The 19,163-nt window shown below is 44.5% G+C and overlaps 1 protein-coding gene across 3 annotated transcripts in view; it reads right to left on the bottom strand.

Annotated features, from left to right (window-relative positions):
* Positions 1-19,163, bottom strand: part of LOC133613775 (protein TANC1-like) — a 256,853-nt gene that overhangs the window by 55,768 nt on the left and 181,922 nt on the right. For all 3 annotated transcript variants that reach the window (XM_061971555.1, XM_061971553.1, XM_061971554.2), the window contains exons 8-15: positions 11,724-11,846; positions 11,347-11,628; positions 11,105-11,259; positions 8,926-9,157; positions 8,651-8,817; positions 5,058-5,665; positions 4,371-4,479; positions 4,087-4,209 (exon numbers count right to left, since the gene is read on the bottom strand). In XM_061971555.1, coding sequence (XP_061827539.1) covers positions 4,087-4,209; positions 4,371-4,479; positions 5,058-5,665; positions 8,651-8,817; positions 8,926-9,157; positions 11,105-11,259; positions 11,347-11,628; positions 11,724-11,846 — 1,799 coding nt within the window. The remainder of the gene's footprint in view (positions 1-4,086; positions 4,210-4,370; positions 4,480-5,057; positions 5,666-8,650; positions 8,818-8,925; positions 9,158-11,104; positions 11,260-11,346; positions 11,629-11,723; positions 11,847-19,163) is intronic.

The raw sequence follows: 19,163 nt of genomic DNA on the forward strand, positions 1-19,163 counted from the left end.
CACTCTCGGAGCGATGACGTCACAGCGTGACGTCACATCGGGAAGCAATCCGCCATTTTCTCACTTTCGTCGGTGTGTAACAACACGAACAGGGACGGATTCAAGTTGCACCAGTGGCCCAAAGATGCGAAAGTGGCAAGAAATTGGACAAAATTTGTTCAAAATACAAGGCTGTGGGGAAAGCCAACGAAATGGTCAGTCGTTTGTTCCGCACACTTTACCGACGAAAGCTATGCTACGACAGAGATGGCAAGAATGTGTGGATATCCTGCGACACTCAAAGCAGATGCATTTCCAACGATAAAGTCAAAGAAATCTGCCGCCAGACCCCCATTGAATCTGCCGGAGTGTGTGAGCAATTCAGGGACAAAGGACCTCGGTAGCACGGCAAGCAATGGCGGCAGTTTGTTCCCGCAGACGAGCGAGCTAAACCCCCTGGATGTCTTGGCTCACACCGTCCCTTATGCCACCGAAGATGATCAAGAGAAGAATATCGACCCTAGCTTCCCTGGCCTGCTGACATCAACTCCAAAACTGGACAGATCAGCTTTCAGGAAAAGAGAGCGGATGAGGGTATGTCTACAGAATATATTAATTGATGAAAACTTTATTCATTACTCGCGGTTTTACGTAAATTATTATACATAAACTGTGTTTACCAATAATTTAGCTTAAAAACATTAATTTTTTTCAATCATTCGAGTACATTCAGGTAGTCTTGTGTAATGCAGTATTTTGTGTCTATTTAGGTATGGTTAACCTGAGTGCTGAAATCGTGGAAAAATATATGTTCTTAGCGCGCCTGAAATGGGCTGTCTGCACTCTCAAAGTGCATGTTGTTGCCAAATGTATTTCATATGCTGTAAACCTAGTTCATAGTTGTTAGTAATTATCTTATCAGACAGTGTTAAGCCACTGAAATCAGAGTCTGAATCCGAGCTAATGTCGCTATACCTTGCTGTTTGTTTGTATTGGCATCACTGTGTGACGTCACAGGAAAATGGACGGGTGTATATAACGTTGGTTAAAATCAGGCACTTTGAAGCTTTTTTTTAGGGATATTGCGTGATGGGTAAAATTTTGAAAAAAACTTCGAAAAATAAAACAAGCCACTGGGAACTGATTTTTAATGGTTTTAACCCTTCTGAAATTGTGATAATGTTCCCCTTTAACGTTAGAGGTTGTACAAAATCTTTATATTTTAACATGGAAACTTTAGTATAGCTCAGGGTAGTAGAACAAAGGTGCAAATAGATCTATATACTGCAAACTTCAGTTGATTAACATATAATATGGTTTTCATTTTTGTACAAATGTCATTAACATAGTAGAATAAAAGAAGAGGACATTCAAATTTCTCCCCAGGTATGTCAGTAAACGCTATACAACTCAGCTGACATATTTTACATTCTAACAAAGGCCATGTCCACACGAACATGGATACATTCAAAAACGCATATTTGGGGTTAAAACGATCTCCATCCACAAAAGTGTCTATGTCCACACACAAACGCATACACCTGCTGTCATGCACATTTTATCCAATCAGAAGCCTGAAAAAAGCAGCAACAGCTGACTTGGCGCAGCATTACACCTCCTATTATGTTTATTTTGATATACTAGACATAATACAATGACATGTACATTACCAGCCTGCACAGACACAGAGCCCTGGAAACATTACGTATCTATTTTTTTTTCAGTATTGAAAGCACGCATGCACGCTTGTGCTGCTGAAACCCAACACTAGGGTTGCAAAATTCCGGGACTATTCAAAGTTGGAAACTTTCCATGGGAATTAACGGGAATTAATGGGAATAAGCATTGAATGCAGCATGCTAGATCTTGCAGCATGATTATTAGCTAAAACAACCTGATTTAATGCAAATTCAGTAGAATTTCAAACCCTTTTGCTGTGCATTCCTCCATCCCGTGTGCAGTGCATTCTTCCATCACATTCTTGATGCCATGTTCAATAACATGGTGATGTAATATATGTGCAGTGAAGTGTACATTGTTTTTAAAATCAGCACGCACTATCGAGCCAAGGAAACCCTATTGCATGTTTAAGTGCCTATATAAAGCGCACGCTGCAAAACTCTTGTGGAATCATAGATATAGTGATATAGTACATGTGCAATGAAGTGTATATTGTCTTTAACATCAGTACACACTACAAGTGGATGCTACATCATGTTTTTTTTAGTTGCCTGGTCGCTTTTTACGCATGCGGGACGGCGCGGCGCTGTTGGGAGAGTGGTCGTGCCAGCAACCTGAGGGTTTCTGGTTCAATCCCCAGCTTCTACCAACCTCGTCATGTCCGTTGTGTCCTTGAGCAAGACACTTCACCCTTGCTCCTGATGGGTCGTGGTTAGGGCCTTGCATGGCAGCTCCCGCCATCAGTGTGTGAATGTGTGTGTGAATGGGTGAATGTGGAAATAGTGTCAAAGCGCTTTGAGTGCCTTGAAGGTAGAAAAGCGCTATACAAGTATAACCCATATAACTCATGTGCATGGTGGTGCCCAGCGTAAGTTGACTTCATGATTTATGGTAAATAAGGACTAAGCTCATATGATAATGTTGCACCTTTCTTATGACAGATCAAAAAGTCATGCTTGTCAAAGTTGTCCCATCAAGTGGAGGTTCGACAGCGATCGTATCCAAAACAGCTGACTGTCATTAGCGCAAAGCCCATTTTGATGTGTTTTTTTATTAATGTTGAGTGAAAATAGCAGCATGTTCATACTTGCCAACCTTGAGACCTCCGTCTTCGGGAGTTGGGTGGGGGGGAGGGTGGGCGTGGGTGGGGGGCGCGTTTAAGAGGGGAGGAGTATATTTACAGCTAGAATTCACCAAGTCAAGTATTTCATATATATATATATATATATATATATATATATATATATATATATATATATATATATATATATATATATATATATATATATAAGAGAAATACTTGAATTTCAGTGTTCATTTATTTACACATATACGCACACATAACACTCATCTACTCATTGTTGAGTTAAGGGTTGAATTGTCCATCCTTGTTCTATTCTCTGTCACTATTTTTCTAACCATGCTGAACACCCTCTCTGATGATGCATTCTGCTTTGTCTCCTTGTTGTGTGCACAGTTGTGCACTGCACTCTCTAAAAGCCCTAGATGTTATTGTCACATATACATGTACAGTAGATGGCAGTATTGTCCTGTTTAAGAGTGTCACAACATTGCTGTGGCAGACGAACTGCTTTACGAAAACGTGACTGCTGTTGTTGTGTGTTGTTACCGCGCTGGGAGGACGTTAATGAAACTGCCTAACAATAAACCCACATAGGAAACCAAGAACTCGCCCTTTATCATTCTACAGTTATAACGTGATTGGGCAGGCACGCTGTTTATATTGTGGGAAAGCGGACGTGAAAACAGGCTGTCGACACGTCACTCAGGTCCGCATGGAGCTGGAGGGGGCGTGGCCTCCAGCTCCGCCTGAATTTCGGGAGATTTTCGGGAGAAAATTTGTCCCGGGAGGTTTTCGGGAGAGGCGCTGAATTTCGGGAGTCTCCCGGAAAATCCGGGAGGGTTGGCAAGTATGAGCATGTTTATGTTCAAACATACAGTAAGTCCTCTTACAGTGTGTTTAAAGCCAGCAAGGCAGTGTTGTTGAGCTTGGAAATGACAGCACACAACAGTGAGTTGTCTTCGTTTGTGCACTGTAGACGCATACGCTAAGCGAAGAGTTTTGGAACTCTACACTTTGGCCAGTGTTTGCAAAAGTCTGCGTTTTTGAAGACAAAAGTATACGTTAGTGTGTAGACAAGAGGCCTAAGTGCAGAGATAAGTATGCGTTTATTAAGCATCTGTGTTCGTGTGGACATGGCCATGGTCAGTGGAGTCATTGGGTGCAGCCCTAAGGGTTTAACCTTCATGCATCTATTTCCCGTGACTAAAAGGGCCTGATGGCATTTTTTTTAAGATTCAATTTCACAGTTCATTGTTCTACTACCACTTGCTGATGTCAAAATTTGACAACCAGCAAATGCTAGACTAAAATCACTGAATGTTTCATACATATTGAGCTCTCACCTTCACGTTGGGAGTGTAAAGGTTCCTCAGGGAGGCCAAGGCTGCAGAAAGGCCGTCGGCACTACAGTTGATCCACAAAGCCTGAAGCACACTGGAGGACACGCCTGTTTTCTTACTCAGGCCCTGTCATACACACATAAAAACAACAAAATGAACAACCCAGAAGTAAAGTTTAACACTTATTCATTCTCTTTTTGCTACCAACCACAGTTAACACAGACACAAATCAGTGACAAAATGAAAGATAATTTAAAAGGCATCGTTCATATAGTTGTTTACTGCACCTTAAAGATATGTGCCTTGAGAATGTGGTGTCCTAATTCCATGGTCTGTTGCCGATTCAGTTTCCCTTCTTGACGGGACAGCATGAATGCAATGAGAGCATGACCAGTCCTGTTCAATACAATGAAAGAGCTAATCACTTGTACAAAGGAAGAAAAAGTAAGCTAGTCAAAGAATGAAATGTTGTTCAATTGTAGACTAGAACCTACATTAACAAACATAAGCATGCATTGAGGGATGGAAGAGCAGAAAAGGCCTAGGTTTAATTATTTGAGTGTCATTAAAAGGACACGCATGGTTGAAGATCAGTTTGATTGGTTTATAATTCTCTGTTTTCACAAACACCAGCTTTTATCTGCAAATGCATCGTCTGCCAAATCTAAACCCTTTTGTTTTGTTTTAATGAATGATTACAATTGTGCAGTATTCTGGTCCACTAGGAATCTAATTTGTTCGCAGAGACAAAGCTGAGGACCAAAAGAAAGAGCAAACCAAACTGATATCAGCTATAGTGCAGGGTTTGACCAAGTCTTTCAGACCCAGACCCAAGCTTACTAAAATACACCATGCTTTGTCATCATATTGGCTTTACAGCAACTAATGATACGAACACATGGAACATTCATTTGTGGAAAAATGCGTGTGTGATACTGATGAAAAATAAAATAGCTGATGGGGTTAGAGCTGACCTCGGGTCGCAGAGGAAGTCCGTACTCTCTCCATCAGCCCTCCACACAAGCCACTCTCTGAATGAAGGGTGGCAGAACATCCGCGTCTTGTCACGACGTCTGATGAGGAAGCCCGAGAGCAAGTCCATACGTTGTTGGAAGTCCTCCCAGGGCAGCTCCCCTTGGATGTTGCTGGCATTGATGGCTTGGAACAGCTGGTCGTCGGTCATGGGGTGCAGCGAAGCCAGTGCCACGTTTAGGATGGGCAGCGATCGCTCAAAAGCCGAGTTGGTCATGAACTTCATGTTGCACTGCAGTTGGTAGAGCTCGGCCAGCGAGACGGGCACAACTTTGTAGCTGGAACTCTTGATTACCAAGTGGCCCCTCTCAAATAGATCTAGGGTAAGCTTGAGATACAGGTAGGAGCCCTGACTGCGGGAGATCAGGTGGCTACTGAGTTTTCCAATGGTGATCGGATCCGCTTTACCATTGAGACTAATGTTGTTCATGATATCCTTGGTGCCGCTAATGCGGTACTGGATATAGGAGTTGAGGTCATTGCTTATCTCTTTGTTGTCCGCAAAGTCATCCAGGGAGATCTTGGAGAAGGGCAGAAGGTTGGTGATCTCCTAAAGAACAAATGAAAGAACCAATAAGACACCAAATAAGATTAAAGGTGCTGTATGTCACTGGCTCAAGATTACACTTTTGTGCTCACTATGAACAAACCATTCCCACTTAGATTCATACAGTCACTGAGCGGGTACAGCGTGAGTGAACCACAACGCCATTAGTGACCTACACACAAACCTATGCAGATTAAACACAACCTTACAGGCAGAAGTAATTTAATGTTTTCTCCAATTTAGTTACATTATGCATGACCAAGCAGAAAAAGATCAGAAAACCACCTAAGGCTATGATAAAAAGTCCGACTTGGGTGTGAGCAATATCAGAGCAGCATCTTTGAGAGGCGGGTGAGCAAACATATCGAGCCTTCAGGCTGTTGCAGCCAAACATGACTGTCAGAAATGTTGATATGAGTCGAGAAGAAAAAAACGACAGGACAACCGAGTATGAGGGGAGAGAGGATGGATGGGATGGTATCGCGAAGACAAGCAGGGGGAATTCAGCTGCTAAGCAGAGGTCTGATCCAGCGTGCACATTTCAATCTATGTCCTGGGGATTGGAGAAATCAATGCAGCTTAGTCCTCCTATCCTCTGCCCGTCTGAGGCTGGAGTAACATTTCTCAGCGAGATAACGCTTCTCTTATAACGCACATGTGACCACGCACACACACACACACACACACATACACGTACGTGTCAACAGATACACTTGTAGGACTCAATCAAAAATATCAGTCATAATCCACAGAATAGGTGAACACCCCTAAAATGTGGTGCTGTAATTGCAAATTGAACAGCGGAAAGATGATAGAAATGGATCATCCATGCTTACGATACTGTACATGCACTAAGTTGTTGAACAAAACATTGTTATTTTTTCTGGATTCCTTGTGAAGGACATTTAATATATGAGAATAAACATATTTGTCTCAATTTTCATAGATAAACAGGGCTGCTGCAAGGTAATGTCACAGCTTAATATTTTGATATCATCAGTTAGATCAGTGTTTTTCAACCTATTCTGAGCCAAGGCACATTTTTTTCATTTAAAAAATCCGGAGGGACACATCCAGTAGAAAACATTAAAAAATGAAACTCAGCAGCCGTTATTGACAGTAAAAAGTCGTTCTCGCAATTGTTGGATATGAATTTAAACCATAACCAACCATGCATCAATATAGCTCTTGTCTCAAAGTAGGTGTACTGTCACGACCTGTCAGATCACGCTGTGACTTATTTTGAGTTTTTTGCTGTTTTCCTGTGTGTAGTGTTTTAGTTCTTGTCTTGCGCTCCTATTTTGTTGTTAATTGTCATGTCATGTACGGATGTACTTTGCGGACGCCGTCTGCTCCACACGCTGTAAGTCCTTGCTGTCGTCCAGCATTCTGTTTTGTTTACTTTACAGCCAGTTCAGTTTTAGTTTTGTTCTGCATAGTTGAACAAAACATTGTTATTTTTTCTGGATTCCTTGTGAAGGACATTTAATATATGAGAATAAACATATTTGTCTCCATTTTCATAGATAAACAGGGCTGCTGCAAGGTAATGTCAGCTTAATATTTTGATATCATCAGTTAGATCAGTGTTTTTCAACCTATTCTGAGCCAAGGCACATTTTTTTCATTTAAAAAATCCGGAGGGACACATCCAGTAGAAAACATTAAAAAATGAAACTCAGCAGCCGTTATTGACAGTAAAAAGTCGTTCTCGCAATTGTTGGATATGAATTTATACCATAACCAACCATGCATCAATATAGCTCTTGTCTCAAAGTAGGTGTACTGTCACGACCTGTCAGATCACGCCGTGACTTATTTTGAGTTTTTTGCTGTTTTCCTGTGTGTAGTGTTTTAGTTCTTGTCTTGCGCTCCTATTTTGTTGTTAATTGTCATGTCATGTACGGATGTACTTTGCGGACGCCGTCTGCTCCACACGCTGTAAGTCCTTGCTGTCGTCCAGCATTCTGTTTTGTTTACTTTACAGCCAGTTCAGTTTTAGTTTTGTTCTGCATAGTTGAACAAAACATTGTTATTTTTTCTGGATTCCTTGTGAAGGACATTTAATATATGAGAATAAACATATTTGTCTCCATTTTCATATATAAACAGGGCTGCTGCAAGGTAATGTCACAGCTTAATATTTTGATATCATCAGTTAGATCAGTGTTTTTCAACCTATTCTGAGCCAAGGCACATTTTTTTCCATTTAAAAAATCCGGAGGGACACATCCAGTAGAAAACATTAAAAAATGAAACTCAGCAGCCGTTATTGATACTAAAAAGTTGTTCTCGCAATTGTTGGATATGAATTTAAACCATAACCAACCATGCATCAATATAGCTCTTGTCTCAAAGTAGGTGTACTGTCACATCACGCCCTGACTTATTTGGAGTTTTTTGCTGTTTTCCTGTGTGTAGTGTTTTAGTTCTTGTCTTGCGCTCCTATTTTGTTGTTAATTGTCATGTCATGTACGGATGTACTTTGCGGACGCCGTCTGCTCCACGCGCTGTAAGTCTTTGCTGTCGTCCAGCATTCTGTTTTTGTTTACTTTACAGCCAGTTCAGTTTTAGTTTTGTTCTGCATAGCCATCCCTAAGCTTCAATGCCTTTTCTTAGCATCACTCATCTTTTGTTTAAGCATTAGATATCCTTTTACCTGCATGCTGCCTCCCGCTGTCGTCTGCATATTGTGATCACGACAAAGCATGTTCCCGACATCTACAAAGCAATTAGCTACCTGCTGCCATCTACTGATATGGAAGAGTATTACACGGTTACTCTGCCGAGCTCTAGACAGCACCGACACTCAACATTGTCACATTTGCGGATTGTAATTAATGGTTTGCCAAAAATATTTTTAACCCAATTAGGTGAAATTACATGATCTCCCACGGCACACCAGACAATATCTCACGGTACACTAGTTGAAAAACACTGAGTTAGAAAATAACCAGGTTTTTGCTTCATTTGTTTTTTGATTCTTACCAGTAAACTGACACGGACAGTGACCACCACTTTTAACCAGGGAGGAAACTTCGTTATGACCTTTGTAATAAAGGAGGCAATGGTGTCGCCGTAGTCTGGCTTATGGAATTCAGCTTCGTTCAGTCCATCTATCAAGATGATGAGATCCTCCTCTGGAATCTTCCGCTCTGGAAAGGTAAAGTATGATGATGTTCATGTAAATCATATTTACCATGGCATTTTTAAAAAGGCCAACCTGATAAATCAAATATTAAACATCTGTGTTTTTATTTTACCTTTACGAAGGTTACCCAGAGGCTCAAGGACACCTCTCCGGAAAGCAGCCATCGGGTCTTGGACGCAAGAGCGCAAACTGAGCATGCTCTGAAAGTGTGGCTCTTTCAGCAAGAGTTCCCTGTATGCATTGAGCTGGTGTGCTCGACACAGCAGGGCAGCAATGCTGTGCACAAACTCTGGTACTAAACAAGTGTAAGTGTTGTCTGCCTGGCAGTAGTGATAGGCCACAACCTGCAACACAACAAAATGAGCAATTTAGGTGAAGTGGAGATCAACCAATGTCTCATTCATAAATGTGAACCGCTTATTTTCATCCTAAAAAGACTATTTATGGCCTCTTTGGCCAGAAGGCATTAGGCATATGAAGATTAAAAACTACATCAGTGTCTGATTATGAAAAACCTAATCATTTGAACTCTAAAAAAGAGCAAGTCAATGCCTTCGGAGTAGGAGACAGTAATGCTCAAATGGGCACAAGGAAAGAGGTAAAGAGGAGATAAAGATGGAAGAGAGATGCCTGGGGGGGTAGCATGAGTCCTGTCCTGTCCTCCTGTTCTCATTACAGTCTGACATGGAGGAGCTGACATACTTCCACAGTTCAGCAGGAGGGAGTAGGCCATCTCTACCGAGTTTACCTCAGCTGCCTACTGCCTATTCAGGTTGTTCAATTATTACAGCCTACAATCCAAAGGTAAACGTTGCCTGTCCATGTCATATTACTTAAAGGGGAACATTATCACAATTTCAGAAGGGTTAAAACCATTAAAAATCAGTTCCCAGTGGCTTATTTTATTTTTCGAAGTTTTTTTCAAAATTTTACCCATCACGCAATATCCCTAAAAAAAGCTTCAAAGTGCCTGATTTTAACCATCGTTATATACACCCGTCCATTTTCCTGTGACGTCACACAGTGATGCCAATACAAACAAACATGGCGCATAGAACAGCAAGATATAGCGACATTAGCTCGGATTCAGACTCGGATTTCAGAGGCTTAAGCGATTTAACAGATTACGCATGTATTGAAACGGATGGTTGTAGTGTGGAGGCAGGTAGCGAAAACGAAATTGAAGAAGAAACTGAAGCTATTGAGCCATATCGGTTTGAACCGTATGCAAGCGAAACCGACGAAAACGACACGACAGCCAGCGACACGGGAGAAAGCGAGGACGAATTCGGCGATGTGTGGTATGTGTTTGTTTGGCATTAAAGGAAACTAACAACTATGAACTAGGTTTACAGCATATGAAATACATTTGGCAACAACATACACTTTGAAAGTGCAGACAGCCCAGTTTTCATCAATTAATATATTCTGTAGACATAGCCTAATCCGCTCTCTTTTACCGGGGGTCTGGCGGCAGATTTCTTTGACTTTATCGTTGGAAATGCATCTGCTTTGAGTGTCGCAGGATATCCACACATTCTTGCCATCTCTGTCGTAGCATAGCTTTCGTCGGTAAAGTGTGCGGAACAAACGTCCAATTTCTTGCCACTTTCGCATCTTTGGGCCACTGGTGCAACTTGAATCCGTCCCTGTTCGTGTTGTTACACCGTCCGACAACACACCGACGAGGCATAATGTCTCCAAGGTACGGAAAACAGTCGAAAAAACGGAAAATAACAGAGCTGATTTGACTCTGTGTTTGTGAAAATGGCGGATTGCTTCCCGGTGTGACGTCACGTTGTGATGTCATCGCTCCGAGAGCGAATAATAGAAAGGCGTTTAATTCGCCAAAATTCACCCATTTAGAGTTCGGAAATCGGTTAAAAAAATATATGGTATTTTTTCTGCAACATCAAGGTATATATTGACGCTTACATAGGTCTGGTGATAATGTTCCCCTTTAAGTTAAAAGTTAAATTAAAGTACCAATGATTGTCACACACACACTAGGTGTGGTGAAATTTGTCCTCTGCATTTGACCCATCCCCTTGATCACCCCCTGGGAGGTGAGGTGAGCAGTGAGCAGCAGCGGTGCCACGCCCGGGAATCATTTTTGGTGATTTATCCCCCAATTCCAACCCTTGATGCTGAGTGCCAAGCAGAGAGGTAATGGGTCCCATTTTTATAGTCTTTGGTATGACTCGGCTGGGGTTTGAACTCACAACCTACCGATCTCAGGGCGGACACTCTAACCACTAGGCCACTGAGTCGGTACTTAGGTTAAGATGTACCTTAGCAGCCAGCCGTTTAACAGCCTCTTCTCTGCGCCGCTGGATTTCGGGGGTCCCAGGGCAACTGTTGGTCCTCAAAGTGTTTGTAGCACTGGAGGGTGGAGTAGGCTGGGGAGGCTGGCTGAGAGGAAGCTCTGAGCTTGATACCCCAACACCTAGAAAAGACAAAACAGTACTCTAAATTGCTGCTTTTTTTTAAGGACACCAATCTGCAACTGCGACAAAATAAAAACGTCAATTACTTTTAGGGGAGGCACTAGGACTGTTAGAGGCAATCTGTCGCATGCGTCCTCCGTGGCAGCTCAGTGCAACCAGCCGGGAGATGATGGCTGTCTTCCCGTAACCCACGCTGCCCACCACCACAGCGCCGTGGCTCTCTGTGGACTCGCTGTCCTTCAAGACGTCTTCCAGCTTCTGGAAAAGCCAATCCCGGCCAACGAACACAGAATCCATGGTGATGCTGGGCACCTCAAACAATAGAGGCTTGAGCATGATGTCCACCGGTTTGTAGGGAGAGAAGCGACCTGAGGTAAAGTTTGAGAAAAATTACGAGCATTAGCGACACTGCAATTAAAGGCATTGAATTGCAGGTTCAGCAGTAAAAACACGCTGCAGTCACCTTTAGTGTCTTGAGGTGGCCTTCCCCCTGTATTATGCCAGGGGAGGCGAATGGATGTTCGCAGGGGTGTGTTGCGTTGTTCATCGAGATAGCTCAGGTCTTCCAGCTTTGTTGAGCTGGTGGCTAAAGACACAGAACAAAAAGAGAAGGGGAAGAGAGCGAGTGAAGCAAACATGGTATATCTTGATTTGCGCAATTGTAAACGCGCAAGTACAGAAATAAAGAATGGTTTTATAGCATATTTGTTGTCTCTGAGAGGAGATAAGAGGACCTCTGTGGCTTGCTTGCATGAGTGTGTGCAGAGACTGCTAAAGTGCTGCAGGAAGTAGTATAACGTATCCCCATGTCTGGGATATTAATACCACAGAATGGACTACTGGACTTTTCCTGCAGAGAGTGGGATTGTAAAATGAATCGTATTCGCTATCTTGCCAGAAAATTCACTTCTTTCATTTTAAACGTTAAATGAATTCAAACTGATCTCTCATATTAGTACATTTACCCAAAGGATGGTAAAAAGCAGGCAAAGAAATCAAGAATATCTTAAATATAAATCTTCTTCAGGTATAGGATAGGCAAATATAAGCCTTGGCTTCAGCCTATTCCTTTTTTCTTTTCTTTTTGTGTGTAAATGTGTATGATTGTTAAATATGTATAATCTGTACTGTTAAACTGATCACACAAAATGGTTGATGGTTGATTATATGACCGAAATAAACTTATTTCATTCATTCATACCAGTATTTGGAAAAATATTAAGCTCATGTTTCTTAGCTGCTCCAGAGATGTTTAATGACACTGCTTCAATGATGAGGATTATCTTAAAAAATAACATGAATTTTCATTTGCCTATCGTTCACAATCATTATAAGAAGAAAAAAGTTTTTTCTTTTTTTCGCGTCTCACATAAAAATCGGCTCGTACTTGGTGGCTAGCAATGCAGCTAATGGGAGCAATCAATTCTACCTCTAAATCACTTTAAAAATGCATTCAAAAACCGTCAACGATACTTCATTTATGTACTGTAACCTGTATAATAACCAAGCTGTAGCAACATTGTTACTGTAAACACCGAGGAACTTCGGCGTGCTTAGGCATTAGCTGTAGAAGCTAACTACAGCAAGAGATAAGCTAGCATCTGTTACGGCACAAGCACGCTCCTTGCTTCCCTCTTCTGCTGGAGCACTCAGAGGCTCCGCTGTGAGCACCAGACACGCCCCTGCGCTCGTCACGCAGACCGCGCCCACACTCCGCCGCAGCTGGAGACAATCTACTAACAACGCACCTGGCTTTGATGAGGGACAACAGTATAAAGAGCCCCGACGCTGATTCCTCGTCGTCGGAACGTCGCTCTGCTCGCAGTATGCTTCACGTATCTGACTTCCCTCCAGCTCTCGCTTGTTTTTGCCTATTTCCTTGTGCCTCTTTTTCTGATCCCAGTGTTGTCTTTCGTTTCCCCACAGTGCTCGTGTATCAGCCTTGTTGTTTCCACCGCCGCCATATTTCCCTCCTGGACTCTGCTTGCCTCCCCGATCCTTGACCCAGTTTTGGACTTCCGGATTTCGCCGGAAGTCCCCCCGCCCCGCTCTCGACCCCGCTTGGATATTGGACTCTCTCTTGGATCACCCCTTTGGACTTGGACGCTTTTCATTCAACACGCACCTCAACAAACCTTACGGTATTCATATGGTTAAATTCACACACATAGTTTCTCATGCAAGCACATAGTAGCATACACACCCCATTCACTCATCAAGCACACAATAAACCTGTTGAGCTTGATATTCTATTGTCGTGCCGTCTCCTTCCCCAGTTCGACACAACAGTACGTTCCGACCACAATGGAACCAGACGGCACTCCTAAGTCTTCGCCCGGACCTCTGGATAGGACCTTCCCCAGTACAGACTTGCCCACACTCCAGTCTGTCATCCAACAACACCAGGTCCGTTTTTCCACCCTGGAGGACAAATTGGATGTTTCTTTCGCCAGCTTGTTGTCCAGGATCGACAATCTCAGAACTGGTCAGGTGACACCACCCACACTTGTCATTAGCCCAACCAATACACTCGCCACTGGGGAAGCTACGCCCCTCCGGGAACCTAAGATAGCAAGTCCTAAGAATTTTGAGGGAAATTTTGAAGATTGTCGTGGCTTCTTGATTCAATGCGAGTTCATTTTTTTACACCAACCTTCACGTTATGCTAATGACGGTGCTAAGATCGCCTTTATATTTTCCCTACTCTCAGGGCCTGCGCTGAATTGGGCCACATCTACACTCAGTAAGGAGTCAGGGCTTAACACCAATTATGTTGCTTTCCACAAGGAGTTTTTGGCGGTATTCGACCATCCTGCTGATGGCGGAGACGCCGCTTCCAGACTCCATTCCATTCGACAGGGCCCCCGATCGGTGGCCACTTATACTTTGGAGTTTCGAACCCTGGCTGCAGAGAGTGGATGGGACGACAAGGCACTTCAGAGCGCTTATAGAAAGGTACTTAACGAGACAATTAAGGACGGTTTGTTGCGGGACAGACCTTCAAACTGTCAAGACCTCATTGAGTTAGCCCTATTATTTGACCAAAGACTTATGGAACGTGAGGCGGAGAGGGAGAGCAACTATGGTAGCACCGCATCAGCAAGGATCCCTTGCTATCCCGATCGCTCCCTCACCAGAAGTTCTGACACCGTAAGACCGTTTCCTACCACATCTCAAGAACCCATGCAAATTGGCAGGTCCCAACTAACCTTCGAGGAACGTGAACGGAGGTTTCAACATCGTCTCTGTCTATACTGTGGCCAGGCGGATCATCAGATACGTGACTGCACTATTCGGTCAAAAGGATCGGGCTCATCAGTCAAGGGGATCCTGGTAAGTCATACTACTGTCCCCACAACTCCCTCTAGGAGGAACCCTAGTATTTTGTTCCCTGCAAGCTTGACTTGGAATGCTAGGACAGTATTCATGGACGCCTACCTGGACTCCGGAGCCGACGAAAGCTTCATTGACTTGAGGTACGCCCAAGAGAAGGGTATTCCATTAATACCTTTAAAATAATTTGTCGCCGCCCAGGCCCTAGATGGCCAACCTTTGGGCCCCATCAAGTACCGCACTCAACCACTGTCTCTTACCCTTTCTGGCAACCACACAGAGAGCATCAGCTTCTGGGTTTTGGACGCTCCAGTAGCCCCCCTCGTCCTAGGCCGATCTTGGCTCATTCAACATGACCCCCACATCTCTTGGGCAACTGGTAAGATACTGGCTTGGAGTAACCACTGCCATGCTCATTGCCTCAAGTCAGCAGTGGTCCATTCCAAAAATCCGAGGCCAGCGTCATCCCCGGCGGATCTTTCCCGAGTCCCCAGAGTTTACCACGATCTGGCCGCCGTGTTCAGTAAGGAACAAGCCTTGTCTCTTCCACCTCACAGACCTTACGACTGTTCGATCAACCTCATCCCTAATGCAGTTCTCCCTTGCAGTCGATTGTATAACTTGTCTCTCCCTGAAAAACAAGCTATGAAGGATTACATCTCCGAGTCCCTTGCCTCTGGTATCATCAGACCATCCAAGTCACCTGTAGCCGCGGGTTTTTTCTTTGTTAGCAAGAAGGATGGGTCTCTTCGTCCCTGCATCAACTACCGCCAACTGAACTGTATAACAATTAAGAATAAATACCCTCTACCTCTGCTTAATTCATCCTTTGAACCTCTCAACCCCGCCACATCTTCTCTAAGTTAGATCTTCGTAATGCTTATCATCTGGTCCGCATCCGGGAGGGAGACGAGTGGAAGACAGCATTCAACACTCACCTTGGTCATTTTGAGTATAAAGTTATGCCTTTTGGACTGACTAATGCTCCCGCTGTTTTCCAAGCCCTGGTTAATGACATTCTTAGAGATATGATTGATCGATTTGTAGTAGTTTACCTGGATGATATACTCATTTTTTCCAAGAATCATCAGGAACACCAGCAACACGTCCGTCTCGTCCTACAACGACTACTGGAGAACCGCCTATTCGTCAAAGCAGAAAAGTGTGAGTTTCATTCTTCTTCTGTAGAGTTTCTCGGTTTTGTCATTGAAGAGGGACATATCAAGGCTGACCCCAAGAAGGTGAAGGCGGTGGTGGAATGGCCTCAACCCTCTACCCGTACCGAACTACGACGTTTTCTGGGATTCGCGGGATTCTACAGACGCTTTATAAAGGACTTCAGTAAGTTGGCCGCACCCCTTTATGCACTCACATCTACCAGCATACCTTTTCAGTGGAACCAAGAAGCAGGTATGGCATTTTGGTGCTTGAAGAGGAGCTTCGTCTCAGCACCCATCCTGGTGTACCCGGATCAAGACTGCCCCTTCATTGTGGAGGTAGACGCATCTGATTCTGGAGTTGGGGCAGTTCTTTCTCAACGCTCCAAGCAGGACAGCAAGATCCACCTTTGTGCATTTTTTTCAAGACGTTTATCCCCTGCGGAGCGTAATTATGATGCTGGAAATCGGGAGTTACTTGCCGTCTACGAGGCATTAAGAGAGTGGAGACATTGGTTGGAGGGTGCAAGACATCAGTTCCAGGTCCTCACGGATCACCATAATCTTCTACATGTCCGATCTGCCAAAAGGCTCAATGATCGACAGGCCCGATGGTCCCAGTTTTTTGGTTGCTTCAATTATGTTCTCTCTTTTAGACCAGGATCCTGTAACACCAAAGCTGATGCACTCTCTCGCCAGTTCTCAGAAGAAACCACCGATAGTACTCCAGAAGAAACCATTCTTCCTCCCTCCAGGATTATTGGCATGGTCACTTGGAAAGTGGAGGGTCTTGTCCAAGACTCATTGAGAGAGAGACCGGGACCAGGAGGTGGACCTCCCAACAGACTATTCGTCCATCGTGAACTACGTCCTCAAGTTTTGGAGTGGGGGTATTCCAGTGTCTTCTCCTGTCATCCGGGATTCCAACGCACTCTTTCCTTCATCCGCCGGCGGTTCTGGTGGCCATCCATGGCTAAGGATACCCGTGAGTTTATCGCCGCATGCAGTACTTGTGCTAGAAATAAACCCTCCCACAGACCGCCGGCAGGACTGCTGTGTCCTCTCCCCGTCCCCAGTCGCCCATGGTCTCACATATCTATGGATTTCATCACTGGTTTTCCGCCGTCCCAAGGTAATACCACCATACTCACCTTTATTGACCGATTTTCCAAAGCTGCACATTTTGTTCCCCTTCCCAAACTTCCATCTTCATCTGAAACTGCTGACCTTCTTACCACCCACATTGTTAAACAACATGGCATCCCGGTTGACATTGTCTCGGACCGTGGCCCCCAGTTCACATCCAGGGTGTGGCAGGCCTTTTGCAAGGGAATTGGGGCCACGGTCAGCCTCACTTCTGGTTATCATCCGCAGAGTAATGGTCAGGCAGAGAGGGCTAACCAGAGTGTGGAGACCATGTTGCGCTGCATTTCCGCTCGCCAACCATCCTCATGGAGCAAGTTTCTGCCATGGGTCGAATTTGCCTATAACTCCATGAAGAGTTCAGCTACTGGGTTATCACCATTTGAGTGTTCTCTTGGTTACCATCCCCCTATGTTTCCCCAACAGGAGATTGAAGCGTCTGTGTCTTCCTCACGCAAACATATCAGGAAGTGCCACCAGGTCTGGAAAGCAGCCCGTGCTTCTCTGCTTAGATCTTCCGAAAGAATGTGCAACAGTGCCAACCGGCGACGCATTCCAGCTCCCGTTTACTCCCCAGGCCAACAAGTACTACTACGTACCAAGGACCTTCATCTACAGGTACCATCCCGTAAACTCGCACCCCGCTTTGTAGGACCCTTCACTATTGAGGCTATCATTAACCCTGTTGCAGTCAGATTATCTTTGCCATCTTCAGTTAAACGTCACCCAGTAGTCCATGTTTCCCAGATAAAGCCTGTTTCTAGTTCTCCACTCTCCTTCCCCGACCCCATCCCTCCCCCTCCTAGAATTTTGGACAATGGTGATCCTGTTTGGACAGTTAAGGAAATCCTTGGGGTCCGTAGGCAGGGGAGGGGGTTAGTTTATTTGGTAGATTGGGAGGGTTATGGACCTGAGGATAGGTCTTGGGTCCCTGCTTCCTACCTTGCTGACCCCGGGCTTCTGAAGGAATTCTATCAGGCCAACCCGGGAGCCCTTCGGCGCTCGTCGGGGGCCTCGCATAAGGGGGGGGGGGGGGGGGGGGTACTGTTACGGCACAAGCACGCTCCTTGCTTCCCTCTTCTGCTGGAGCACTCAGAGGCTCCGCTGTGAGCACCAGACACGCCCCTGCGCTCGTCACGCAGACCGCGCCCACACTCCGCCGCAGCTGGAGACAATCTACTAACAACGCACCTGGCTTTGATGAGGGACAACAGTATAAAGAGCCCCGACGCTGATTCCTCGTCGTCGGAACGTCGCTCTGCTCGCAGTAAGCTTCACGTATCTGACTTCCCTCCAGCTCTCGCTTGTTTTTGCCTATTTCCTTGTGCCTCTTTTTCTGATCCCAGTGTTGTCTTTCGTTTCCCCACAGTGCTCGTGTATCAGCCTTGTTGTTTCCACCGCCACCATATTTCCCTCCTGGACTCTGCTTGCCTCCCCGATCCTTGACCCAGTTTTGGACTTCCGGATTTCGCCCCCCCCCCCCCGCTCTCGACCCCGCTTGGATATTGGACTCTCTCTTGGATCACCCCTTTGGACTTGGACGCTTTTCATTCAACACGCACCTCAACAAACCTTACGGTATTCATATGGTTAAATTCACACACATAGTTTCTCATGCAAGCACATAGTAGCATACACACCCCATTCACTCATCAAGCACACAATAAACCTGTTGAGCTTGATATTCTATTGTCGTGCCGTCTCCTTCCCCAGTTCGACACAACAGCATCTACAACAACGTGAAACGCGTTTGAGTTTGTAATGCACAACACTACAATACGACCCCAATTTGTACTGACTGAAAAACATGAACAATCATATTACAGTGTCTGTTAAGTATTAGCCCACATTTCATGTTTTTATTTATCAGGGTCGTCTAATTCGGTTGTTTTTCAACCTTTTTTGAGGCAGGGCACATTTTTGTCATAAAAAAATACGGAGGCACACCACCAGTAGAAAACGTTAAAAATTTTAACTCCACCAGGTCGTCGTGCCTTATTTTGAGTGTGTTGGTGTTTTCCTGTGTGTCGTGCTTTAGTTCTTGTCTTGCGCTGTTATTTTGGTGGCCCTTCCTGTTTTGTTGGTGTTTTCCTGTAGCAGCTTCATGTCTTCCTTTGAGCGCTATTCCGCGCACCTGCTTTGTGTTAGCAAGCAAGGCTATTTACGTTGTTGCTACCCTTCTTTGTGAGGACATTGTTGATTGTCATGTCCCGTACGGACGTACTTTAGTGGACGCCGTAAGTTTTTGCTGTTGTCCAGCATTCTGTCTC

Source organism: Nerophis lumbriciformis, linkage group LG13, assembly GCF_033978685.3.
Source record: "Nerophis lumbriciformis linkage group LG13, RoL_Nlum_v2.1, whole genome shotgun sequence".
Taxonomy (NCBI): Eukaryota; Metazoa; Chordata; class Actinopteri; order Syngnathiformes; family Syngnathidae; genus Nerophis; species Nerophis lumbriciformis.